The sequence below is a fragment of the Gamsiella multidivaricata genome, assembly GCF_025024155.1.
Source record: "Gamsiella multidivaricata strain RSA 2152 chromosome Unknown BC939scaffold_101, whole genome shotgun sequence".
Classification (NCBI taxonomy): domain Eukaryota; kingdom Fungi; phylum Mortierellomycota; class Mortierellomycetes; order Mortierellales; family Mortierellaceae; genus Gamsiella; species Gamsiella multidivaricata.
In genome coordinates this window covers 48,132-74,142 of record NW_026251809.1, presented here as the reverse complement: position 1 = coordinate 74,142, position 26,011 = coordinate 48,132, and the positions used below count along the sequence as shown (strand labels likewise).

Below are 26,011 nucleotides of genomic sequence, written 5' to 3'. Positions count from 1 at the left end.
ATATGAAGTTTGAAAATTACTTATAAGTGACTAGGTGTAAACTAAAGTACCGCGATGAGGGGTATTAAGGACGGCCGAACGGAGGGAGTGGGGTACGATAGTGGGATCATTTGTGTCGACCTGCGACTCTCGCTTTACACTGATGTCGTGATTCGGATCCTGAATACAGTGTTATCTTTTGCAGTATGGTCGCACCGGCCACGAACTGGGTCCAGAACTTCTTCACATGTACCAGCTCGGAAGCCAAGCGGAGAAAGGCCAGGGTCTTTTTTATGGATTGCTACAATTGAACTTGGATGTCCTAGAAATTGGCTGTACTTCATTTCCCTTAGCCCGGTCTCCACTGTTGAGCGTAAGTTGAACTAATCGGCGCATCTGCAGAAGGAATAGGTAATCGAAGCAAGAAAGAAGCAGATTCCGGCGACATTGTCTCCATTTCTCTATTTATCGGCGGCTATTGCAATCTAGTTGTCATCGCCTGATATTCGCTTGGGTGACATTCACTTAGTCTCATTTGTATCTATCCAAGTTCGAATCGACAAACGTTTTCCAGTAAAATTCACAGTATATACATGGTCGTCACTGCCTCTCCTTCAAGGCCCTCCAGTCGAGCATCATCCGCTATCAGTTGCAGATGCAGTGGAATCTCCTCCATCGACTTGCATACTGTGCTCTCAACCATCATATCAACCAGTCGTTCCATCATGGGTCGTTCCTGATCAGTCTGTAGTGCCTTTGTAGCACAGACTACCACTACTGTTGCAGTTGAAACAGAAACGTCAGCAGTCGCATCGGCCTCCTCCTTCCCTGTCTCTTTGCGCTGCATAAACTCCAGCATCCTCTTTAGGGCCAAGTTTGACTCTGGCAAGAATGGGATCGCCTGAAAGACATGAACCATCCCCGGATACATGTCCAATTCCACATTCGGATTCAGTCCCCTACCCTCCAGGCTCTTGGGCGGGACAGGCAGATCATCATAAGCAGTAAAGGACCCACGGGCCTTGTAGGTGAATAGGATGCACTCGTCACGTAGACGCTCTTTTTCTCCACACTGGATCAGCAGCGGTGGTAGGCCCTCGAGGCTGCCCCAGAGCGGAGAGATGTACGGGTGTCGAGCCAGGGTTTTGATCTTATCACGGCCGGAGCAGTAGAAGGAGATTGGGTTGAACTTGTGTTCGATCTTGGGCGGGGTTGGGAGGTAGTCCATGGAATTCGTAACCCACGAGTCGCAAGTCATGGTCAGGTCCAACCACGGCTAAGGACGTTTTTTTTTTTTTTTTTTTTTTTCATACGCGATCCATGACGTTGGAAGGACGGGAAAACAGTAATAAAGGAGGAGGAGGAATGAATGCACGGAGAAATATGTAGAAAGCAGAAAGCATTTGCAGCAAAAAGTCAGTGCCTTCTTCCATGGACTTTGTGCAAATATCCAACGTCTACATAAAAAAAAGGGACCCAAAGACAGTCTGACATATGACTTCTGTTGCCCCTGTTCCTCTTCCTTGAGCTGCTAGTGGGGTGGAATGAGCTACTTACGGAGAGAAGGAAGGCCTTGGAGGGCATGGCGAGGTGATGATCCCGCTGGTACATCATCATAGCCACGCTCAATCCGCCTCCAGCCGAATCTCCGGCAGCGGTGACGTCCTTGCGGTCGAAGCCACAGCCCTTGGGGTCTGTTAGATGTGAAAACGCGTGTGCTGCGTCTTGCAAGGCAGCCGGGTAGGGGTGTTCTGGCGCTAGACGGTAGTCCACAGCTGCATACATGAAATAACAATAACGATAACAAAGTGATGCGATGTTAAACAAACATGCTTTAAACTTGAATTCATGCTACACAAAGAAAGCACAGTTTTTTTTTTTTTACAAAAGATACGCCGACCGGTGGCTCGAGAGATCCTCCATAACAGCTCACGATGGGTTGCCGTGCTGCAAATAAAGTATCCACCTCCATGCGTATAAAGAATCACTTTCTCTCCCTCCCTTGCTGCGTACGGGTCTCTTGAGCCCCTGGCAGACTTTGCCAGTGGCATCTTCATGATGCGATCCCACACCTTCGAGTCTGCAATCCATTGGCCCGGTAAGGTACGATGCCCATTCTCAGACAGCTCGAGCTGCTGCAGCTCTCCAGGGAACCCTCGACCATGAGTTGGGATGGGGATCCTGAACGGCACGAGTCGCATTTGGGGCAGTTTGGGTAGGTAATGGAAGAATGTGTCGATGAGATGGCGGATATCAGAAATGTCTTCAACGATGTGCTCTTGAATATCCGCGGTAGCACGAACCATGGCGACAAAGAGCGCTAGATGTAGGGGCCAGGTTGGGACCGGAGGTGGTGTGAAGGGATGCCTGATTATCATGGACGCGCCAATGGCGAGCTGTTGCGAAAGGAGCGCGATGTATCGGCGTAGGTTTCGGACAGGGAAGGCAGGGGAGCCACGTCGCTTAGGCAACGACATGGACTGGGAGATAAGAGTCGTTTGTGGAAGGATGGACATTTGGTCTGATTCGAAGATGGTGCTTATTACTGACTGGAGTGTTGTGGTTGTACATGAAATAGATATGCTCAGATAAGTTGTCGTGGAGATGAGGAAGGGATAGAAAGGAAGGTAGGAATGGAGCCCCTCAGAGGTGTCGCATTGATATAGATCAAGTGATGTAGTTAGGGGGTGGGTAGGTTTGTCTGTGTGAAGGAAGGATAGGTTAGAGAAGGTTTCGGTACTGTAGACAGATGAAGAAGAGGTGGCTAGATGTACATATAGACTTACACCACGGTAGACCGTTATTGGTATTTGCCTGGCTTCATCTTTCATTAGGAGATGCCATTCTCTCAGGAGCGAGAGGAGAAAACCCTTTTCGCTCCATAAGCATTTCCCATCGAATTAGTGTGTGGGGGAATGGACAAGGTTTGAGCAGGGGCATTGTAGATGACGCATTGAGGCGATAGTCTATTTCATGTGCAAGATGCCAGTAGATACAGCCCACCCGTGTTCTACACAAAGTGCTGATGGTAAGTGGAGATGAGTGTCCGGGCGGGATATGAAGGAAGACGGCTGCTTGGGAAGAAAGGGTGTACGAGTACTCCATCGCTGTGTTCTATGTGTCATGGACGGGAGATGTAGATCGTTACACGGCATGCGGATGAATCCCTTTGTTTGTATGGAGAGTATCCAGTTTCCGGAACGCGTGAACTCTTTCCTTTCTACACGCGGGTACGCGTCTGTTTTTTTCGCATACGCCGCCACTGTTTCATGTGTATCTCTACTCTCTGTCTCATCTATTGTACGTGAAAGCGAATGGCCATGGCGCTGGTATATATATATACTGGCTGCAACATATACACAGACATCCTTTCCTTCTCAATGTTCCATGCACACTGGGAGCAATTTAAGGGCTATTCGTCCTTCGTTCCATGAGTATTGGTGTGTGTTTGCGCCTCGGACAGCACTGATCCTACCGGTAGATCCTGATGGTCTCCAGTTGACTACCGGGGCCCGCACATCCGGAACACAAACTGCAGTAGTGCAATACCAGCAATAATAATAATAATAATAATAATAATAATAATAATAATAATAATAATAATAATAATAATATCGCTTGAAAAAGAGAGGAATGCTATGTGAATGGTCCACGGAAGATGAGAGCCCTGAATGGATTTTCAAAGGGGCTCCCTTTTCCTCTTCTGGATGAGGTCGAATGGGATCGGTCCATCATCTTCCTTTGCACCCTCTTCATCGCATCCCCGCGCCGACACTACCACTTCATCGACAGCAACAGCAACATCATCGCCAAGAAACAACAGCGATCGACCTCGCCTTGTAAGGGCCAGCCCAAAGTAAGCATATTCCCAACCCCGCACTGGACCCTGTCTGTATGGCATCACACATCGTCCAGGAACGCTGTTTTGGCCTTGTCCTCATCTTTCTTAACATATACAGGCATCAGCAACAATGTCTAGTTTCAGTGCCAGCAAGACTGGTATGGCAACACAGCACCAGCGCCGACAAAGCATGCCTGCACCCGCTCCCATCTCCACAGCTGTTACGCCGACAATTATAACCACGCCACCCTCTGCAACGGGATCAGGGCCTTTGGGATCCAGATTTCACAGTCGCCATCCTATGATGCTCCACGGAGGACCGACCAACAGTATCCAGGACTGGGTCGAGAAAGGCCTGTCATTCATCCCCAGACGTCGACGACAGATCCGGTATCCGATCGTGGTCTGTCTCGGTTTGTACCTGTTCTTACTCTACCTCTACTTCCAGGACATGTCGACATGGTCTGCATTGGCTGGCTTCAAGCTTAAGAACTGGGCGTTCAATTGGGACGTCAAGCGTTGCTCCTATCGCAAGGATCCAATGCTCTTTGTCAAGGACAGTTCAACAGTGTTGGTGATCTGGGAAATGAACTGCAAACTGCCTGAGATGGGTCTGACCTGGGTCTCAGCCGCTCAGCATAGCGGTCAGGTCGACTTGGATGAGACGCATGGATCGACATCATTTACTGTATTGGACAAAACCCATGTCGTCTATACCGCAACACTCTCCGGGATGCCGACCGTCAACAGCAATATCACCTATTCTATTGTTCCTCCAAGAGCCATGTCACATCTCTTCCGATCCTACACCTTTTCTCATCTCCCAAACCCGCCTCTGATCGCAGATCGGGAGATTGCACGCTTTGGAGCCGTCTCTGACAACCAGTGTGAGGTCGCGCAGTTTTTCAAGGTCCTCAAAGCAATGACAGAGCACCACAAGGTCGATTATCTGATCCATGCAGGCGATGCGGTTCAGGACTATAACTCACTTGACAACTGGCAGACGGACTTTGCTTCACCTCTCTCCTACTTCAAAATCGGCCAGACAACACCTCTGATCTACACTCATGGCAACCATGACTTTGATCCTCAGGGACTGTACCCATACACGGGCAAGCGCACATGGCACGCCTATACACTTTCTGGCGTTCGTTTCATTGTCCTGGACTCGAACCTCGATGCGCGTGAACAGGATCGCTGGCTCGAGGAGGAATTGAGGTCGGAGGCCTCGAAGCAGGCATGGTTCAGGGTCGTCTTGGTTCATATCTCACCCTACACGCAGTACTGGGAGAAGGACGCGTGGGTGGACAAGGGCGAGAAGAACTGGGGATCCTTTGTCCGGACCCGGTATGTATCCCTGTTTCAGAAGCACAACGTCGACCTAGTGATTTCAGGTCATCAACATAATTACATGCGTGGACAGGACGATCATACGGTGTACACCATTATTGGTGGTGCAGGAGGTTCATTAGATAAAGAGCAGGTCGAGGACTATACGGTATGGGCAGAAGGAAAAACCATGTTGCGACACCACTATGTGCTCATGAAGATCACGGGCGACCGTAGGCTGATCTGGGAGGCCTATGATGCCGACTGCGGGACGCGTCTAGACGCTTTTGTTTTGCACTCGAGAACAGAGGTATGAGCATACTAGAGGGAGCCAGTGCTCTATACGACTACTACTCCACACAAAATAAAAAAATCTACTATAAAAAAGCAATCTACTATCTACAAGCTGAAAGTTGGATAGAGGATGCTCTGCTATGTCGCGTAGATTCGATGGACTCGAGACCCAGAAAAATAAATAAAATAAATAAATAAAAAAATATATTTTCTGTCTTTCTCTCTCACCTCTCTCTCTTTCTGTTTGTCTCTATCACCGCCACCTACCACCATCCTACTCTGAAACCGCTACAACATTCCTAAGTGCGAAAAGTGAAAGAAAAACCACGACCGCCAGACCTACTACGCATGGCCGAAAGGTATTTCATGTCACCGTGTCCCTCGCTCATTCCGCACCGCAACAGCCGCAGTGGGTACTCAGTCTTAGGTATGATGGATGATATCGATGGTGGTTCGATAGCTTTGACGAATTACTCAAGACTATTTTACACATCCAATGAATCTAACAAATAGACATATCAATTTGCAGTGCTTTTTCTTTGATGTTAAGATCTCGATGGCTCATGGATCGATAGCCCTTTTCAAGGCTCTTTGCTCTTTATTACCAAACACAATTTTTGCTTCGCCAAAAATAAACTTCCTCCCACATCCACCACTGCCAAACACCCTTCATCCTTACATATTCACTGCTTGACCCTTATCGCTCAAAGCCATTCCCTTTGCTCCTCCTCCAACCGCTGCATCCCTCTTACAATGACTGCCGAAAGCATGGATACAACATACAACCAAGCGTATGTGAAGTGTGTCTTTGTTACTTTTTACATCGATATTGGTCCCCATGCTGACTCGGCACGAATTTATCGAATTTATAGTCCTACTGCGGGATCTGTCTGAGCACCTCGAGCATGTACGTGTGGTCAACTTGGCCATTCCAAAATCACCTTCAAGGACTGTCCTGAGAATTCCAGTGGCACGCCCGAAAGGCAGGTTTTTTTTTTTTTATGGGGTGGACTAACAAAACAGTCTGAACTAACCGCTGATGTACTTCTCATCAGGCGTGCAGCGCTAATTCTCGCCTATGCCGCCCAGTGCGCCCGCGAAAATGAGCAGCGGCATGAGCGTGCTAATCACCATCTGGACGAACCAGAGCATGTGGACCTGGCACCTGCCCCTGCCGCAGGACCTCTCCAAGCGTCTCGGACATGCAGATGCGACCAAACTGGCCACTCCAGAATCGCCTTAAAGGACTGCCCTAAGAAGCCCAGTAACACGCTCGAAAGACAAGTTATTTTTTTTATGGGATGTGTTTATACCTCTCACCAGGCGCGCTGACATAATTACCGCTTACAATCGCCGGAATAACGCAATGGATTTAGATGCGTTACCCCTTGCATGGCGGCCTTTCACTGAGGATCTGGTAACAGGCGTTAAAGTTCCGCGACCTTACGCCATCTTTTCGCCATGGCTCTACATCTATGCAGCCCATTCAATCCTCTCTAATTACGGGAATCGTTCGCTGATGATCTATCTCAGGACTTTCCGTACGTTGCTGGAGATCGCCCGAATGCTGGAGATCGCCCGATTACTGGAGGATGCCAAGAGCACTGCACTGTCCCACGTCAGCGAGATTTTGAAGGGAGCTGGGACCAGTCTGGCGGTCTATGAAGAGATGCCTCGAGACTTTCGAAGCCTCACCGATCGCCAACCTAACAGTGACAAACTTGGACAACATGCAGAGCTCGACACTGAGGCGCTTGCGGCTAAGGCGGCTCATGACCTGGATCTCTGCAAAGACGATCAAAAAGCACTGTGAAGCTGCAATTACAGCAGAGCTGGATAACAAGGACGAAGGTGTGGCAAAGGTGTTCTTTATTAATGGACCAAGAGAAGCGGACAAGTCTTTTTTGTACAACACTCTGATTGCCCACATCCGAGGAGGGACGTGATCGTAGTTGCCTCATCTGGAATTGCTGCTCAGGTCTTGACAGGAGGTCGTACAGTCCACTCGACTTTCAAAACCCTGCTCCAGATCATGGAAAGCTCAACGTGCAATAATCCTCCAGGTATGCCTCTCCACGAGTTGCTGTTGAAGGTGGGCCAGCCTATCATTCTCCTTCGAAACATGGACGGCAAATCCGGTCTCTGCAATGGTACCCGTCTGATTGTTCGATCACTCCGTTGGAGATACATCAGTGCCGAGATTCTTAACGGTGACTTCAAGAATCAAACGGTGCTTATTCCGTGCATACCTCTCACGACCCTGGACGACGGATCTACGCCAACCAAGTTCACTAGGCGCCAGTTTCCTGTCAAGCCTGCGTTTGCCATGACCATTAACAAGCCGCAAGGACAAACACTTGATTACGTTGGTGTTTACCTTCCTCAGCACGTCTTTGGTGCTGGGCAACTGTATGTCGGTTTCTCGCATTGCAAACACCGAGACAACTTCAAGCTTCTAGTCGGAAATAGCGCCATAGATGGAAGGGAGGGCGTTTATACCCGAAATATCGTCTGTAGAAATCTGCTGAACGTGCAATAAAGCCTTTTTTTTTATAATAGTGTAGCTACCTTATTTTTTGTCTCGGACCCGTGGCGTGTGCCACGGGCAGCTCTACTAGTTTAGAATATAAAAACACCGCTCCGAACTATGCATCGTTGCGTAGAAGGATAAACTAGACTATGCCACAAACAGTCTCAACCAACGCCCTTGTCTTTAACATCCTCGACTACAACACCTCCATTTTACGCCCGGGAACCGCCAATAGAGCCGCAGAGGAAATTGCCAAGAGGACTGATGGGGAAGCGCTACAGGATAGCACCCAGGATGATGTCAATGATGATACTGACGATGAGGATACGCAGGATGACAATCTGAACATCGAGGGTGAATACGTTGATCTGGACGAGAGCTCCAATACTGAGGATGGATTCGTTGATCTGGACGACGCTGACATTGACGACGGTGACATACATTTGGATGACAGCCAAGGGTAGGGCATCATTGCAGGAGTGGGTCTGGAGCCACTTGTGGACGCAGCGCAAGTATTGCTTTCGTCGCAACATAGTACTTTGCACGTCGAGCCCCCCTCTCCCCCTCCTCCCGCGTGTTGGAATCAACTGGCGGCAACGATCGAAGCTGATTGACAACATCAAGGTGTATTTCGATAATCCGGAAGATCGCCTCCCAGCCGATAATACCATTATACGTAGTAGAGCTGGACCCTGGGGAACCAAATAGTTTGACGGCCTCCGTACTGAATTCTGCCCACCCCAACAAACATCATATTCTCACCATACGAAGGTCCTTCCTTTATAAACCCGCGATAACGTTCTGTTCACTACTACAAGACAGGAAGCGAAGTGCAGGGGTGGATGAGCTGGAAAGCCGGATCCCAAGCTTCAGAATGGGGACACTTGACAACTATTTTAAAAATATGACCAACCCGAGCGGCCGAGCATCCAGCCACAGTGCCAACGTGTCCAGCACCCCCACCCCCACCAGTAGCGACGGCAGCAGTTCTCTGAGCATCAACAAGATTAACAGCGAAATCAATGTTCTGGACTATTTGCTCAGCTTTCCTGGACACAAATGGTTGAGAAAAAGACATGGGACGCAAAAAAAGTGCAGGTTGCATATTTAGATTATTCCATCAAGGGTATCTTGTGCATGGCAGGTGGATAGGAGAGCCGGAGGGCCGGAGGGCTGGAGGAAGGCAGCTTGGAAGAATGTAGTTCTTTGCATTGATTCAACACTCAAAACCAGACTAGCATCAAAGCACTCAGCGCTTGAAAAACGACTTGTCATGAGAGTAAGTCCTAATGCGTGTCTTTTGTTGCTGTTCCGAAGATGATGAATGTCTAATGTATACTCCCGTATCTCCCTGCACTATCTAGGCAAAGAGCTTGGGATGTCGTGCTGGGTGCACATGAGTATTATACAAGCGCAAAATGTCTCCGTCTGGACTGTAACCAGTTCCTGGCCAAGCTGCCGTTTCGTTCTAAATGTTGTCCCGGATACCGTGTGCTGTCCGATCGCGATGCAGTGGGGAGCGGGGACATAGCCCACGTATGCCAAACACAACTACTGGATCAAAAGAGGCCTGACAAATACATGCCTCTGCAAAGTCCTACAACAACAACACCAGTCCTGGGTCCGTCCACGAGCAGTTGACTAGGACCCGTCAACACCAGCCGCAGCGAACAAGGGTCAGAAGCGTCAAACGCCAGCAGACCCCAGCCCATCAGTCACCACATACCACATTCAAACCGCAGTAGGAGCCGCGTGGACATCGCTAGAACAACACGCTTTATTGGGCTTGAAAGCTCCATGAACAATTTGTAAGTTACAGCCATTCTATCTTTGCTCGTTGTATTAATAATATGCCCGCGTATTCCTCTGAATTGGGCGCGGACGTTACTAGTAAATAAATGATATCCAGCAAGCATTAGACAGAGTTCAAGTTATCCTGGCTATACTGTCCTCGGGACCCATCACGGTCATGGTGACCCAGGGAGGACTCTCCCAGCGACCGATCCGTATCCCCTCGATCAGGATATATCTATGCCAATAGGCACTTTTCGGAGCCATTTTGCCTTCACAACTACCTTCGGAGTGGCATAACTTAAAGAAAATTGTCATAGATTTCTTTCCTTCCTAAATCTTAACGAACATTTTAGTGTCATCCAAGCAACGGTTCTAGGCAATAAAGAGAGTCCGCTGAATCCAAAACAGCGTGAGAATTTTAAGAGGTCCTGTCGAGGCCGGTTGTTGAATGCCCAACTCATTCCTTTGCTTTCCGAATCCCCATCCCGAACTGCGAATCAACCTTTGAGGCGCCCACTGTCCTCAGCTCTTGGAAGAAACCCCCTATACCCTCATATCATAACCAGAGCCATGTCGTTCGATCTCTGTCTCTATCTTCTGAACCGAAACTACTCGTCCTGGTCCCTCCGACCCTGGCTGGCGATGCGGGTTCTGAAGATCGAGTTTGAGACCGTGATGCTGATCGTTGGAACACCGGAGATTCCAGACCTGGGCCTGCCTGCTGCCGACGAATTAATGCGTCGCGCGGGTCCTACTTCGAAGGTCCCCGCTCTTCATGTGTCAAAGAGAGCTGGTGGCGAAAAGCACATTATTTTTGAATCGATTGCGATCATGGAGTATCTAGCTGAAGGTACGCTTATTCAGTCGCCCAAAGGACTTTGATTCCATGGCTGCCCATGGAAGAAAACTGGGTATGGGATGAGACACAGAGTGGGACCAACTGCGACCTGTGTTCACTCTTTCTTGGGAATAGGGGTCGTCATTGATAGATGAGAACGCCAACTGAATAAAGAGAGGAGAGACAAAATGAAGGGTAGGAACGACAGAGGTGGGGGTTTGTCTCTAAAGGGGATTTGGAGAGGCGTTACATGGGTGTGGGAACCTTTTAACTCAGTGCTTGCAAATAATGAATGGGATATGTGGAGATGGAGTACAAGGAAAGCCTAGAGGCCTAAGGATCGTGCCTGTGTTGCGGAGGCGCCGGTACCTTGCATGGTGATGTATCGGATGAAATAGTGCAGGTGGTTCGCTTGGGATGGAGGATAAAGTGGCCCACAGCTTGAGACCTTGTGGAAATCCAAAGTATGTTGTTGGATGGGAATCTAATCGCCGTAGCAATATACCCTGCGTCTACATAGATTATCCACAGCTCTGGCCCAGCGACCGATATGAGCGTGCCTATGCCCGCTCACTTTCCGCAGAGATGGCGACCAGCTTTGGCGCCATCCGAAACTACGCCATGAACCTTCGCGAACGACGTGAGTTCGACCCCAAGTTCTACAACGAGAAGGTTGAGAAGGACATCTACCGTTTATCCAGCATCTGGGAGGGTCTGCGCTCCAAGGCTGTTGCCAAGGATAGCGACGAGGGTTATCTATTTGGTCGCTTCACTGCCTTGGATGCCATGTATGCGCCTGTGATGTTCCGTTTGCGTTCCTATGGACTGAGACCCAAGATCCAAGGCAAGCACGCTGCTGCTTATGTCGAGCACATGCTGAAGAACGAGTATATGAGGGAGTGGGAGGAGCTCGCCTCACACGAGACGGAGATCATCCCTCGCGATGAGCTCTACCCTTCGACGAAGTAGGTTCTTCAACAGCCTGTTTCCTATTTCTCGACAGCTATTCCATCTTCAAAAATAAAGACTCCTTTTGCACACACCCCGCCAAGACCGCGGTACTACTTGGCCTCACTTTACCTTGCATGTGTCACTGTACTCAGAATCCAGACTGGGCCAGAATCAGATGCGTATGAAACGGACCAGCTTGCTGGGAAGGATCTTGGACCTTCTGTAATCTTCTTTTGCTCCAAGTGTCGCAACAAAGGCGGTTTCGGCGCAACCAGTCAATGGACGAGTGGCTTGTCTGTAGGTTTAGTAAGACTCGAGTGCGGAGAGACAGAGCCGGGGGATCCAATAAATGATCGAAATGTCGAGGGCCAGGATTGGTGGCGGCACTTCTGTTGTCTCTGGTTCTTGTGTTGCTAATTGACCGCGCGCGGTCTTTTTCCGCTTTAGTCCCTCCGTAATTGGCTATATAACACAGCCTGATGCTCCGGTGTCCCCACTTCTAAAAAGACATCTGTAACTGCACACATACACAGGACGTCCATTCCCCGTTTGAACCTATTGGATATTTTTATTTCCGTACGCAGAGCAAAACTGCTCACATCCTCGGTCTTCGCCCTATCCACAGTATCGGTAATTCATTGCTTGACGTTCAGACTCCCGGACCCCTCCCTGGCTACGCCCACCACCGCCCCCTTCCCATAGTTCGCAGTTTGCACTTGCATCCGACCATTACCGCCTTTCCTTCCTACTGCTTCTTCCTTTTGCCGTAACCCATCGTTGATTTAAACGAAAAAAGAACCGGCCCAGGAGCGATACTTTTTTAAAGTTGACTTTGTTCAAGGTTCATTTCTTCTTTGTTTGTTTCCTCATTCGCACTCTGGTTCACACTTTCATTTCCTCGCTGCTCTTGCCTTCACTGCACTTTATTACCGGTTTTATGGTTTGATGCAGAAGAAATAACCAGCGAACTTTGACTTTGGCACCCCCTCCTTCATAGAAACCACGTTTTCTTCCTTTCAAATGCCAAGTATCCACCACAGCAGCCTAACAGAGTTTCCACCCTTCCTTGACCCATCGCAGGTCATCTCCGACCATCGATCACCATCAGCATCTCCTCCACTCTCTCCCGAATCGACTCTCTCCTCTCCTTGTTCCTCACACTGCATCCCGCCCTACACCCCTCCGCCCGAACCACTCTTGCCAGATCTGATCCAGCTTCTTTCGTCGGAATCACTTTCCCCAGATAGCCTCATCTGCACTCTCGCCTCAGATCCTTATCTCTTCTCGACCTCGACATCAGTGCCAAAGGTTGCCGATCTTCAGTCCAGCCTCCCCTTCACTCTACAAAAATCCACGCCACAGTTTGCAACGTCGGATCTTCGGCCCCTGATCGCTGCAGGCAAGATCATGGCCTTTTCTTCCGTGGGCTTCACGTCAACCGCAAACACAGTCATTTCAAATACTACTTCAACACCGACCAACTTTTCGGCCGCAACTATCGCCTCTCCGAATGCGGTTCAGCCATCTTATCTTTCTATCCCACAATCACAGCTGCCCACACCTTTTCCCAGTCAAGAATCTTTTCGATTTTATGGTGCGGATGAGCCAGCGCGACCGTTCCAGTGCCCTGTCTGCCAAAAGTCATTCTATCGTCTTGAACACTCCAAACGACATATTCGAACACATACCGGAGAGAAGACACATGTGTGCGAATACCCTGGGTGCATCAAACGATTTTCTCGCAGCGACGAACTCACTCGGCACACCAAGACGCATACGAACTCAGTCTCGAAAGATAATCATATCATGGCCGGATCCCAGCCAGGCAATATGACATCCATCTTTCAGTCCGCACCGCTCGCATGCACCACAGTGACACCGACTGTTCTTCTCCCTTGCGAGGAATCACCGACTGCTCCTTTTCCCCCCTCAGCTCCAGTATTCCTGTATGAGTCACCCTCATCTGGATATGCATCATATCCGTATCCCACACCTCTCACTGAATCAAGCACACCGTTGAACCTACCTTTGGTCTCCACATCCACGTCAGATCCTGCCATGGTATCCTCGTATTCTGCGGTGCCACAGCTCCCGGTTTCCCCAGCCGCAGAGGATACTATTCCGATAACAGCAAACTGTGCAGTCAAGAGGGATAACAGCCATTTACTGACACTTGAGACTGGCATGGATCTCACCCGTCAAGATTCTTCGCCACGTCTCCAAGAAGGACCTTATTACAAGCGAATGTCGCTTCCTGGACAAAACGGTACGTATGAACACTTGTTTTTTTTTTTTTTTTTTTGCGCAAACCCTGATTTTCCCCGGAACAATGATCACTAATGCGCCCTTTTTATACTTTACGCCTCAATTCAACTTTACAGAGATGGAACAAATGGGCTCATCCATGATGGTGATGATGGATATGACCCCCATTGTCCCACCGTCCACAGTCACCCCCGTCTCGGCACTTCAAACTCCTTACGACGTCGCTCCTCTCAAGAAGCCCCATTTCTGTCCTTGGCCTAACTGTCACAAGACCTTTACCCGCTCCGCACATCTTGCTCGTCACGTTCGGTCGCACGGCGGTGAAAAGCCCTTTGTTTGTCCGCACGAAGGATGCGGCAAACAGTTCTCACGCTCCGATGTCCTGAAGGAGCACACTCGGATCCACGATATCAATAAGGTCCGGAGACGCAAGTCCCGTAATTCGAGCGTGAAGGCTAAGACTGGGGCGACTGAGCAGAGGAAATATACGAGTATTGCGGCAGCAGCAATGGCGTCACAACGGGATGAGACACAGTTAACAGCGATCCCACCTCCGCTGATAAAGAGAACTGCAGAGGAACTGAAAACGACAAAGAGTGAGGTGTTCCCGTTCTTATTTCAGGCAAATAGCGGGCAGATGCTGACAACAGCACATTCGCAAGCACAGTATCATCCGCTTCAGCAACCAGCGCAGCAATTACCGTACCGGGATCAGTATCAACAACAGCAGCAACAACAGCAGCAACAACAGCAGCAACAACAGCAGCAACAACAGCAGCGATTGCGGTCCTCCATGCAGCAAGATTCGTCATTTTTTGCGTCAATGAACTCAGAGCCATCACTTTCTTCGCAGAACAATATGGCCGTATGCGAAGGCGCATTTGGACAGGGTCGCGCTCATATGGACTCTCTCACATCAGTCACGAGCGAGGGTTCGGCCATGGGCTACTTGGACAGTCAGCAGCAACAACAGCGGCCGTCGTCTCCGTTTTCATATATGGGTGTGGACAGCAGCTCACCTCTGAATGTATCGAACGATTCGAACACCTTGAGCGGGATCAATGGTCAAAGAGGAATGATGCCATTGCAAGTTCCGCCGCCCGCCAGTCCGTATTCTGTAGCAAACAGGTGCTATCAGCAGCCAATGGAACAACAACAGCAAATGCAGAGATATGACCAGCGAGAGATTCAAATATCAATGGTAGATGGCTCGAATTACGCGATACCACCCAACGCGGCCAGTGGAACCAGATCGCCGTCGTCGTCATTTGGACAGGATGCAGTAGCACAAGGTCTGCTGGTGTCAGCATTGACGCCGAGTGTGAATTTGGGTGCGGAGGAAATGCCCCAGAGCGCAATGGGCGGATTTACAGGCATCTAGACAGCGTAAAGAGTGATGCTAAATAAACTGCTGAGTATACAAATGTAGCACAAAGGATATGGCATCGTCACCTTGCAAGGAGAGTCTCAAGACTATTTGTTTCATTGACCTCACCATGATCCTCGTTGCACTTCGTCACCATCATCGACATGTCTGTGAACTGAAGTTTCCTTCTCAAGGGATCTTGGCTCAGCTCGCGCCAATAGAGGTGCGACTTTCAGCTTGAGAGCCTTTAATCTCAACGGCGACCTCCAAGTAATCGCCCCATTCACTCCGCGCGCGCAGTATCATCCTGGTCGCGCGAGATGGCTCACATCTATGGTATATTCAAGCGCCACACAGCTTCATCGTTTTCTCCATACGTGCTTCAACATGATATCAGCTCGAGCCAACTTTTAACGCAAGCATCGACCTGATAGCCGTTATCCTCAAGGACGCGTGTGCCTAATATAGGATACACTCGCTTGCGTGGTCTGCAGCACTCTTTAAGCCGCGACGCGGTCTCGTGTCTTTGGTAAGCTTGGATACCTATTCGCTGACAGCATACAGTAACTGTTTTAAAGTAATAATCTAAACACAAGGCTGAATGTCAGTGCGGGCGACAGACGTGGGACAGGCGCTCAGATCAGGTTTAGATGGAACCAAGGGTTCATCGTCAATAGCGCAACCAGGCTCTTCCTTCAAAGCGGTATGTCTAGACACATCGCACTTGTATCCTCGCAACGATGCCCATTAACGCAATAGACTGATGACTAATCGGAGCATCTTCGTGAAAAATAGACAGGTATACGCGTTCAGAGTATCTTCGGGCGTATGTACAAGTGCCATGACTTCTTGCTCCATGCATAGCCTATGCTTTTCCTCCATAGCGGTAAGCTCAGGCGCCACCCACCTGCAGCTCTCACAGCAATGTTCTTCAAAGTGGTACATTGATCGCTAAAAAATGTCTGTACGAAGATAGACACGACGTGAGCGTGTTTGTTGATGCTGGGATCATAGCCTGGAGTCTGCGTACCACTAGACCTTTCTCGCCATATCCGCAGAAACCAAGGCTATTGCTTTAAGGTGATATATCCAGACGCTTTGTACTTGTGCTGGCCCACAACGCATTATTATTGTTGTTTTCTCAAAGCACTAAATTACCGTCAATAGGAATGTCTGTTCGGAAATAGAACGAGAGCGTCAAGAAACTCATCCGTGCTCATTACCCACAAGTTGCTAAAACTTACATAAAAATATGATCATGGCTATCACTCCCATATGGTAAATTCGCGCATGCAGCCCTGGACTCCGTACCGATAGCCGTTCTCTTTCAAAGTAACCTACACTAACGTTAAGGTGAAAATGTATGAGCTCTTAAATAGATACTTCAGCGCAATGAGACAGCTCGCTTCGTCGCAAAGCAAATACGAACTACTTCTCTAGGGGGGTCCCTTCACTGCTATTGAAAGGCCAGGGACCGTGTCTTCAAGCGCGAACACATATCTATGGCTGATTACGAAGCTATGGCGCGGATGATGACAAGTGAATTTGTGCGTAAATGCTCTATCCAGGAACATCACTCAACATTACACCGCGTCATCAGCGAGCCAAAAGGCGAATATCGATTTGAATAGAGTCTCATAACCGAGATGTAGGGATATTATCATCAGCCGTCTTTTCAGCTACTGTTGTAAACAATTGCAGGAGGAGATGAAGAGGTGAAGCCACCCATCAAAGGACTGCAGGAGTTTTGGAAGTGAATTACGCAAATTTGAAATAATGGAAGTTCGCCAGAGTTTGATCCGCATTATGCCAGGGCGTTTCAGAGTAGCTAGCAGGGCAAGGGCGCTAACATCAAGCGCTGATAGTCGAATATCGTACATTAGAGGGCCGGCTCTCAAAACTGTTCGGATGGATACTATTTTTCACATCTTACAGAAATTTACCATAATACGACCTACTTTCATTGAGCGTCGGTAGTATGTCCGCCATTGATTGGCCAATAGCTCTGGAATTACAGCCTTCTAGCGCTTCTGCTTGCCGAGTAGCAGCAGCTGTACTAAAAAGCCGAAAACATCCGGACAATTTTGGAAGCCACTGTATACCTGCCGAGTACATTGCACTTTGCCTTAGTCCATTGTCCTATTCCTAGCAAATACATGTCGCACCTTGTTGTACGAGTCCAAAGAACGCTGGGACGAACCATAGATCGCATACATAGAACCGTGGCATCCATAACATAGAACCTCAGTCTGCAATACGTTTCTTACCTTGTCGACCTCTCTGCTTCCCTCTTTCACACTTCCCATCCACATATCATTTCTGTTTGATTTGGCCTAATGCTTGGCAGAAGGCAGCCATATAAGTAGTATGCAGAATAAAGAGCAAGGGCAGGGACCAGGATAGAGAGATGTTGTATTACAGACTGAGAATCTATGGCTCTGATGGGACTATACGCTTTATGGGGCTGAGACCTGAGGCAAGCCTTGGAGTATACGTGTCTGAACGATTGGTTAATAGACCCCGCGCATGGGGAATGTAGTACAAGGTTTATTCCATTAGGAACGCGTGCGTAGCCAGACGTATCCTATAGGGCTACTTGATCAGACAAGAGAGCGCACTCGTGACTTGATACGGACATTGGACTTTGAGGAGCAACACTATTCGTTGCTATGTCTTTCTAGAAGCCGTAGGTCGAGTCGTGATTGGCAGTCGAGATCCCCTGGATGGCGGCCGTAGTCGCATGAGGTTCGGTGCGACGGGGACGCAACCTGACTAAAGTACGGGTGACAGTGTGGGGTAAGTAAATGCCACTGGTTGCAGTTGAAAATGGGAGTAGACCCGTCTCAAGCCTTAATTACCTTAATTCGTAATATGAGTCGGTACTAGTCCTTTATTTTAAGCGTAGACTCTTTAGAGTTGCCTGTGAAAAACGACCTGGTTCTTTATTTGGTCATGAATAAAGAAGCAAGTCAGTTTCACAGGCAATCTTAAACTTATTCCACAGAGATCGTAAGCACTGTCGCGACTCCAGAAACGACTGATTTGATCTGTTATATCCAGGGCTTTCCTTATGCATAGCTTCAAAGGAATAAAGCTTGTGAGCGCTGAGTAATTACGCAGCTGAAGCATTCATAAGCGCTAGCGTGTTTTATTCTCATTGAGACTGGACTTTTTTATTTCCTTTCCAATTCCTTACAGTACGAAGTTATGCTCTTTTTCCTCGATATGCCTGACACTCGCTGAGATTGTTACTTTTTTTCTTCGACTACCTTTATATGAGCCTTATAAAATAATATCGATTACTCCTACCGAGGCTCATACCTTTCCTCCCTGGGGTTGCCTTGGGGGAGGGTAGTTTCACATATACACCTAGAAACCTAGTTCTATAGCAGTTAATTAACAAGTAATCCGACATGAAGCAAATATCATCATTGTTTGCCATTATCTTACGCCATATAGCAGGGTTTATTGTATCTCGTTGATCTCGGCTGCTACCTTGGTATCTACTTGACCCTGACTTTCTGCGGGCATAAAATCGTATTGAAGCCATGAACAATCATTGAATAGGAATGAATGAATGGACAATAGCATAACGCGTCCTTCGGATATCTATTAGGGCTTGGGAATACCATTCCTCTTTTTTCAGCGGGACATGAGATTTAACTTCCATAAATATAACACCTCGAATATTTGTCAGTATGTGTTTATCGAAATGCAATGCCTATTAGCGCTTTCTGCGTGTGCGTTGTGTGAGAGAGAGATAGCACGCGCATGGGGGTGCATGGAGCGCAAGGATTCTGATTGGAAATAAACGTGCCGCAGCTGGCGATAACGCTCCTTAAGGGTTTCTAGCGAATCCCACTCTCGACTTCTCTGCATCTGTCGCTCTGTTGCTCTGTTTCTTCTTCATTCTTGTCCCTGCCTCAATTCCTCTCTCTCTCTCTCTCCTTCTCACTCCTAACACACGCCTTTCTCCCACAGCCGGATTCCGGTATAAGAAACAACATCACTCGAACACATGGCTCGCGGAGGCGAATCAGAGGTAGCGCGCAACTCTACCACATGGACTTATGAGACGTCCTTCGTTCTTTCCAGCAACGCTAATATGATTCTTTATCTTCTCTTTTTTCGGGAACACGGAAAAAAAGGCTGCAAGACGGGCTGATATGGAAATGATGCAGGTAGCAGGACAACAAAGCGCCGAGCCCAAGAAGCGCGTCGCCTACTTTTACGACCAGAACATTGGCAATTATCATTATGGACCTGGACACCCTATGAAGCCTCATCGTATCCGAATGTGCCACAGTCTGGTCATGAATTATGGATTGTACAATAAGATGGAAATTTACGTAAGAGCCATATTCTTGGAAGGGGCAGCGCCCCTGGATGCACGCCGGAGAGAACAATCGTCCGCTGCTTCGTTTGCAGTTGATCAATTGCCCGAGAACAGTTGTTACTAGATGAAAGCGAGTGACCATCGTTCTGATCTATTAGCTTGCTTCTGTTTTGCAATTGCTAGAGAGCTCGCCCCGGAAGCAAAAAAGAAATGACGGCTTTCCATACGGATGAGTACATCGACTTTCTGTCCCGGGTCTCGCCTGATAACATGGACGCTTATGCCAAAGAGCAAATGAAATGTAACCAGGAATTTTTTTCATTCGTGAGAAATTATTCAGTGTCATGAGATGCAGAAGATTGACCACGAAATCGGAAACCTCTTCATCTAGTCAACGTAGGAGATGATTGTCCAATCTTTGAGGGTCTCTTTGAATACTGCCAACTCTCTGCTGGGGGATCTATGGGTAAGCTCAGTGTTCCACAGTACTGGTGTTCTTCTGGCGCAAATGATTGACATTGAAGTTAGTATGACTCAATTCTTCACATTCTTTTGGTGAATATGGAGCAGAGGGCGCTGCAAGGCTGAATAATGGCTCATGCGACATTGCGGTTAACTGGGCTGGAGGCCTTCACCATGCCAAAAAGACAGAGGCCAGTGGATTCTGTTACGTGAACGATATCGTGCTCGCCATCCTGGAGCTGCTGAGGTATCATCCACGCGTGCTTTATATCGATATTGACATCCATCATGGGGATGGGGTGGAGGAGGCATTTTACACCACAGACCGTGTCATGACCGTCAGTTTTCACAAGCATGGAGAGTATTTTCCAGGCACAGGAGAAGTCAGGGTACAGTTTGAAGCAATGTAGAGATGTTGAACTGGCTACAATGGCAAAGAATGGATTTGCTAACTCATTGCTACCGCTGTTCTATGATATCTTCAGGATGTTGGCGCAGGATCAGGAAAGTACTATGCTGTCAACTTTCCACTGAGAGACGGAATCGATGATGTCACATACAAGAGCATTTTTGAGCCGGTGATCCAGCATGTAGTGGACTGGTACAAGCCCGGCGCGATCGTACTACAGTGCGGAGCTGATTCTCTCAGTGGCGACAAGCTTGGGTGCTTCAATCTGTCTATGAAGGGTAAGAGGAGACCTCCTGCTTACATATCGTTAATTTGCTATTGTTGCTCCGAATTATTAGACTGAGACGCACGTTATGTATGATATTTTAGGTCATGCAAACTGCGTCAAGTTTGTGAAGAGTCTGAATCTGCCATTGCTGATGGTTGGAGGTGGAGGATACACAATGCGCAATGTTGCTAGGGCGTGGTGCTATGAGACCGGCGTCGCAGTGGGACAGGAGGTTGGGCCAGACATGCCCTTCAATGATTATTACGAGTACTTTGGACCAGACTACGAACTCGACGTCAAACCAAGCAATATGGACAACGCGAACACTGTTGAGTACTTGGAAAAAATCAAACAGCAGGTCTTCGAGAACTTGGCACGGTCAAAGGGTGCACCTTCCGTTCAGATGCAGCCTGTGCCTCGTGATCTGGATCTGTCGGATGACGAGGATCAGGACGATCCAGACAAGCGAGTCCCTCGTAAGTAATCGTAAAGTGCTTACCAGATATTTCGAAAAGTTTTTATTGTTCCGCTCGCCTTATCATAGTTTTTATTGTTGCGCTAATAGAGAGACTATGGGACAAGAGAGTGGTGCCAGAGAACGAGTTTGAAGAGTCGGAGGATGAGGAGACTAATGCATCGAATGGTGTTCGGTATTCAAAATCAGTGCGGCATGGAAGGGTATCCAAATCTTCGGTGGGTGGTTTATCGAGCCGACGGGCCCGTGGTACTGTCGACATACTTCCTGCTGCGGCTACGAAATTACAGTCGGCTCATGACATTGTGAATGCTGCTGGTATCGCTGCAAGCAATGGCAATGGAGCACACCAAAACGGCATGTCAGAACCATCCAGGGCTATCACCTTTGCAACAACCACAAAGGCAGGATCTGAAGAAGCAAAGACTGTGCCTGTGCCAGCGACTGCACCCGTTACTGAAGCTGGGAAGGACGAAGATATTGTCATGGATTCGGAAACGGTCGCTCCTGCGGGTTTAGAGTTGAAGAAAAAAGAGACAGCTCCGCCATTATCGACAATGGAAACAGCAGCAGATACAACCCCCGCTGTCGCTGCTGAACAGGACACAGAGATGATTGAAGCACCCTGATCACAGTCCAGAACAAGCATTGCAGAGATCAAACGAAGCCTTGCTAGACGCATCATAATAAAACGGCAATCGTTCGCGGGCATATTTTGCAATTATGTCGATTGCTCTTACTAAATGTACCAAGCACCATGTTTATTCGTGAGTGCTTTATTACAAGATAGATAGCAGATTATCAAGAGTCCTACGCAAGAATAGTTTTCTTTGTCGCCATCTGCTCTTCTTCTTGCTGGTCGATCTCGAGCTATCCCATGATGCCACAAAGAAGATACAGATTAACAACAGAAGCAACTTGTTATTAGCGAGGCAAAAGTAAGCAAAGTGCCACAGCTAGTTTTGCAATACCTTGCGCTTCAACGATAGCGGCAAATCGGAGTCTGCTCCAGTCATCTCTTGGTCGACAGAGTGTTGTTGTTTTATGATATCGGGCCATTGCTCGACTTGAGTAGTATCAGACAGCAACAGGTCGTCGGCCTTGGTATCCTTTTGTTCCATCTTTGGCTCCACAAGGAACGACGCGTTTTTGTTGGTCTGCTGGGGAGTTGCCTCTGCGCTCGCTGTCGTTGCAGCTGCAGCCGCTGCAGCCAATGCAGCCTCTACCAACGCAGCCTGGCGTTGATTTGATCGAACTAGATCTGCATGGCAGGTTGCATGATAAATCTATATCCATGAAAACACAAGTCATTTTCTTTAAGTGCAAATGCCACGCCAACTCACAGATCATCAAATTCAGGAAAATAGCCGTCAATTACCACTTTATCGACGACGCTTGCATTTTTGTAGGACCATTCTTCTTCAGCCTCGTTCCAGATCTTGATGAACTTTTCCTTGCAGACTGAGCAGCCTTTAGAAATGGTGTTCATAGCCCCTTGGACTGTGACTGTATCTCTCTCATCCCCGCGTAGATCCTGAACAAGCGAAGTCTCAGATACGATTTGTTCCTTGAGCTGCGCGACTTCTTCCTGTAGCGCCAACTCGTCCTTGCTCACGGCCTTGCTCATGCCAGACCCGAAATCAAAAAACACAGGCTGCTGGCCGTGTCCCAAATCGCCTTCTCGAGAGTGTATCCAATCCTAGTGAAACACAGGGTCCAAAACGATGAGTCGAGTTAGAGTCCAAGCTTGCGGAGCAAATGATATGCCCATTAGTGTTTTCCATGTATACCTCTTCTCCAACAAGCCAGCTTCGAGAATGGCTCTTCTTGGCTTTATCCTTCATACGACGATTCTGGCGGAAATGCCAATCCAGGTGCGCATCCATCTTCTTTTGTGCGTCTGCAGATTTAGGACATCGGTAGCCGCACTGGTTGCACTGCAAGGGCGGTGTGCCGTACATGACCTGGATAGACGCTGGTCGCCCTCCTACAGAAAAACACAAGCATGATGATCAGTCAATGGAGTTGTGTTCATATATCGATGTTCGCACAAACACAATCACCGCCATTGTAACCTTTGAATATCCTGACTCGTAAGTTCGATCAGTCCAAGAGACATGATGCTTTGATCCTGCTCGCTCTGGCCCACGCGGTCAAGAGGCGCGCTTGGAAGTGGAGGCGTGGCGACCATAGGTGACTGTGGGGCGCGATTCATGTTGGCAGCATTCTGCAAGAGCTGGTTGTTCAACGTGCCGTTCGGTCCTAACAGACCCGACTGCATCAAACTAGCAAACAGATCGCTCGCTTGTCCGGGCAGAATAGGTACAGCTGCAGTAGTAGGTAGTGGTATTGATGGGGTAGATGCCACAGGCGGCGGTGGTGGTGCGACAACTCCAGTCATGACGGGCGCGGATGGCATGTTGGGCATTCCCGCTCCAGATATCGGAAGGTTCCCTGAAAGAATAGGCATTGGAGTCGGTAGAGATGCCATCGGGACCATAGGGCTAGACAATGATCCGGGAGATGGTTGCAAGTGTGGAGCAAAGAGCGGTGGCGCGACACCGGGAAAGGGTGGAACTGGTGGTGCAACGGACATAATCGACGATGATGGCGCGACGCTGTTGGAAGGCGCCATCATCATATTAGGTGGCAGTAGAGGCGGCGCCATAGCGAGATTCTGACCCATCGCCCCTGGAGGATACCCAGGGAGACCTGGAGTGGCCGTCCAGAGCTGGGAGAGCTGCTGCCTGATCATGTTGGCATTTTCAGGCGTCAGTTGAGTCGTCTGCACAATATTCAGCAACTAAAGTTGAAAAAGCACATACACATTAGGATCTGAGGCGGAGTGCATCGCAGATGCAAAGGGAATCATCCTCATTCGCAATCATGTTTTGCTATAATGGTAAAGAGATAACCGGCAATCTCAACGATATCATTTCTTTTATGCAAGGCATGAAGTTTTCTGCCCTTTTTTTTTTTTTTTTTTTTTTTTTATCGACATGAGAAATAGGAGCATCTTGCCTCTATACAGTTGAGTTATGCTAACAACGAACAGAGAAGCACGAACCTGCTGAAGTATAGTCGCTTGCTTGGCACTAGCCTGGTCCCCTGGGTTGGCAATGATCGCCTGCTGCTTATGGAGGAGAAGTAATTGAATGTCCTGCATCAGGACTTTATCCACGCTGGGCTCGGCCGGACGGTTCTGGAGTGGCCACAGATAGCGTTTTCGTCATATATGGATTCGAACGTGATATCCAGGCATCAGTAAAGCGAAAGAAAGTTCACGTAAAGCGCCCCGAAAAGCAATTTGAAGCATGCCAATGTAAAACATGGCAATGATGTCGCAGAAAAGAGTAAAGATACAGATGGTCAGAAGTCAATTGATCATGACAGACAAAGGCGTCTAAAGAGAGGCAGTAAGTAAAGAGCAAGTAGGAGTCTCCATCCTGAAAAAAGACACCTCTAAGGCAAAGCTATCTTAAATACAGCAATACATCCAGTCGTGCCCATCCGCAAATATATCCCTTTGATTTGTATCCTTCATGAGTCTTCCTTGGTTCAACAAAGGCGTCCTTTCAGCTTGGGTGGTATTGGTGGCCGTGTTCTTTTGTTCCCAAAGATTAATTGCGTTTTGATGTTCTGACGATGCCGACGCTCCACATTTTTTTTTTATTCTTGAAGCAAGACAAGGCCAGAAAAAGAAAGAAAAGCGAAAAGAGAAAAGAAGCCGATCTCGGTCTGAGAGAAAGAGCGAAGCCATTGATCTTCTGTGGACCAACGATCTGTTGTCCAAGCGACGCTGCGCAATAGGTCGTATCCCTTGTCCTGTTGGCCGGCCAGAGGTGTCCGCAAGTCTCGATGGCCGTACATGCGAACACATGGATAGAAAAAAGAAGCCCTAGACCATGCAATAGTCGTACGAAACAGTCTTTTCCAATGCTTGTTATATGCTTTCCTTACCATTTGTCTAGGATCCTGAGCATTGAACGCATTATCCCGTGGGTGCGGTTCCGTAAAGTGAGGATTGACATGCATTGCCGCTGGCTGAAATGGCTGCTGCTGCTGTTGAATCGACATCACTCCACGCTCAATTCTTGTAATGGCATCTCTCGGGAAAAGCTGAGTGTTCCAATTGGGCCATGTTCCCAACACCTTCTGAAAGCTGGCCCTAACGGTAGGATCCACAACTGCATACGCGTCCAGAAATAGAGTGACAATTGATCGTCCAAACAGATGCAGATAGGGTCCGCCAACGTTCTTGATAATGGAGTCGATCAAGTACAGCGTAGGCAGTTTTTGGTTTGGTGGTGCCTATCAAGCGAACAATATGAAGAAGCAGGGATCGTGAGCTACTGAAGACCGCCACGACGTGGCGACAAGGCAGCACGCTGAAAATAACGTGTTCACCTACGGTTCTGAGTCTGTCCTCGATTGTTTGAACAATAACCTTGGCCACACCAATGTTCTCCTGTGCGGCGATCGTCAGACTGGTGATAATCGGCTTTGAGTTGAACGTCAGCGTCGCAAGTTCGTTCCTGTATAGCTGTCGAATGTGAATTGGGTCTACGCCTTCTCTGTTCTGATGTCCTCCATTGGGCTGGCTCCCTTGGGAGTGCTGCGGCTGTTGCTGGAACTGCTGATACATGACTCTGGCTGCCGCTCGGGTAATTGAGTGCGGACTGTGAGGGCGAATAACGACAGCAGTCAACCAAAGGGCCACAATAAAGACACTTGCTTGCGCTTGAAGGGTTTGATCGAATAAAAGATCGGTGTTGATGCTTGATGAGGTTGTTAGCGTAATGTGCTTGTCCGATGAAAGCGGCAGCTGGATGAACGGATAGGCGGACAAAGGGAAGGGAAAGAGAATGATGGGG

General features: G+C 48.5%; 7 protein-coding genes across 7 annotated transcripts; 5 read left to right on the top strand and 2 right to left on the bottom strand.

The window, feature by feature from the left end:
* Positions 1 to 462: 462 nt before the first annotated feature.
* BC939DRAFT_16801 (Alpha/Beta hydrolase protein) lies at positions 463 to 2,685 on the bottom strand. The gene is made up of 3 exons (XM_051550340.1): positions 1,865 to 2,685; positions 1,537 to 1,754; positions 463 to 1,255 (listed from the first exon to the last, which is right to left on the bottom strand). The coding sequence occupies exons 1-3, from the start codon at positions 2,493 to 2,495 to the stop codon at positions 560 to 562; spliced, it is 1,545 nt and encodes a 514-aa protein (XP_051407221.1). The 5' UTR covers positions 2,496 to 2,685; the 3' UTR covers positions 463 to 559.
* A 995-nt stretch (positions 2,686 to 3,680) lies between these two features.
* BC939DRAFT_466834 (Metallo-dependent phosphatase-like protein) lies at positions 3,681 to 5,615 on the top strand. The gene has a single exon (XM_051557694.1). The coding sequence runs from the start codon at positions 3,951 to 3,953 to the stop codon at positions 5,463 to 5,465; it is 1,515 nt and encodes a 504-aa protein (XP_051407220.1). The 5' UTR covers positions 3,681 to 3,950; the 3' UTR covers positions 5,466 to 5,615.
* Positions 5,616 to 9,928: 4,313 nt separating this feature from the next.
* BC939DRAFT_16739 (glutathione S-transferase-like protein) lies at positions 9,929 to 12,060 on the top strand. The gene is made up of 2 exons (XM_051550334.1): positions 9,929 to 10,617; positions 11,126 to 12,060. The coding sequence occupies exons 1-2, from the start codon at positions 10,338 to 10,340 to the stop codon at positions 11,572 to 11,574; spliced, it is 729 nt and encodes a 242-aa protein (XP_051407219.1). The 5' UTR covers positions 9,929 to 10,337; the 3' UTR covers positions 11,575 to 12,060.
* A 1,107-nt stretch (positions 12,061 to 13,167) lies between these two features.
* BC939DRAFT_389160 (uncharacterized protein) lies at positions 13,168 to 13,332 on the top strand (the record flags this gene model as incomplete). The annotated part of the gene is made up of 1 exon (XM_051551879.1): positions 13,168 to 13,332. A coding segment is annotated over one exon (165 nt), but the record flags the coding sequence as incomplete, so codon positions are not given.
* Positions 13,333 to 13,362: 30 nt separating this feature from the next.
* On the top strand, positions 13,363 to 15,202 carry BC939DRAFT_481412 (uncharacterized protein; the record flags this gene model as incomplete). The annotated part of the gene is made up of 2 exons (XM_051559022.1): positions 13,363 to 13,822; positions 13,938 to 15,202. The coding sequence occupies 2 exons, from the start codon at positions 13,363 to 13,365 to the stop codon at positions 15,200 to 15,202; spliced, it is 1,725 nt and encodes a 574-aa protein (XP_051407217.1).
* A 3,903-nt stretch (positions 15,203 to 19,105) lies between these two features.
* Positions 19,106 to 21,849, top strand: BC939DRAFT_532997 (uncharacterized protein). Its single transcript, XM_051561683.1, has 8 exons — positions 19,106 to 19,229; positions 19,336 to 19,536; positions 19,707 to 19,824; positions 19,915 to 19,989; positions 20,094 to 20,374; positions 20,471 to 20,672; positions 20,764 to 21,138; positions 21,228 to 21,849. Exons 1-8 carry the CDS (start codon positions 19,206 to 19,208, stop codon positions 21,764 to 21,766), a joined length of 1,815 nt encoding a protein of 604 aa, XP_051407216.1. The 5' UTR covers positions 19,106 to 19,205; the 3' UTR covers positions 21,767 to 21,849.
* On the bottom strand, positions 21,850 to 25,988 carry BC939DRAFT_466811 (uncharacterized protein). Its single transcript, XM_051557693.1, has 8 exons — positions 25,549 to 25,988; positions 25,098 to 25,448; positions 24,205 to 24,339; positions 23,229 to 23,940; positions 22,928 to 23,124; positions 22,516 to 22,836; positions 22,109 to 22,423; positions 21,850 to 22,007 (listed from the first exon to the last, which is right to left on the bottom strand). Exons 1-8 carry the CDS (start codon positions 25,780 to 25,782, stop codon positions 21,948 to 21,950), a joined length of 2,325 nt encoding a protein of 774 aa, XP_051407215.1. The 5' UTR covers positions 25,783 to 25,988; the 3' UTR covers positions 21,850 to 21,947.
* Positions 25,989 to 26,011: the final 23 nt, after the last annotated feature.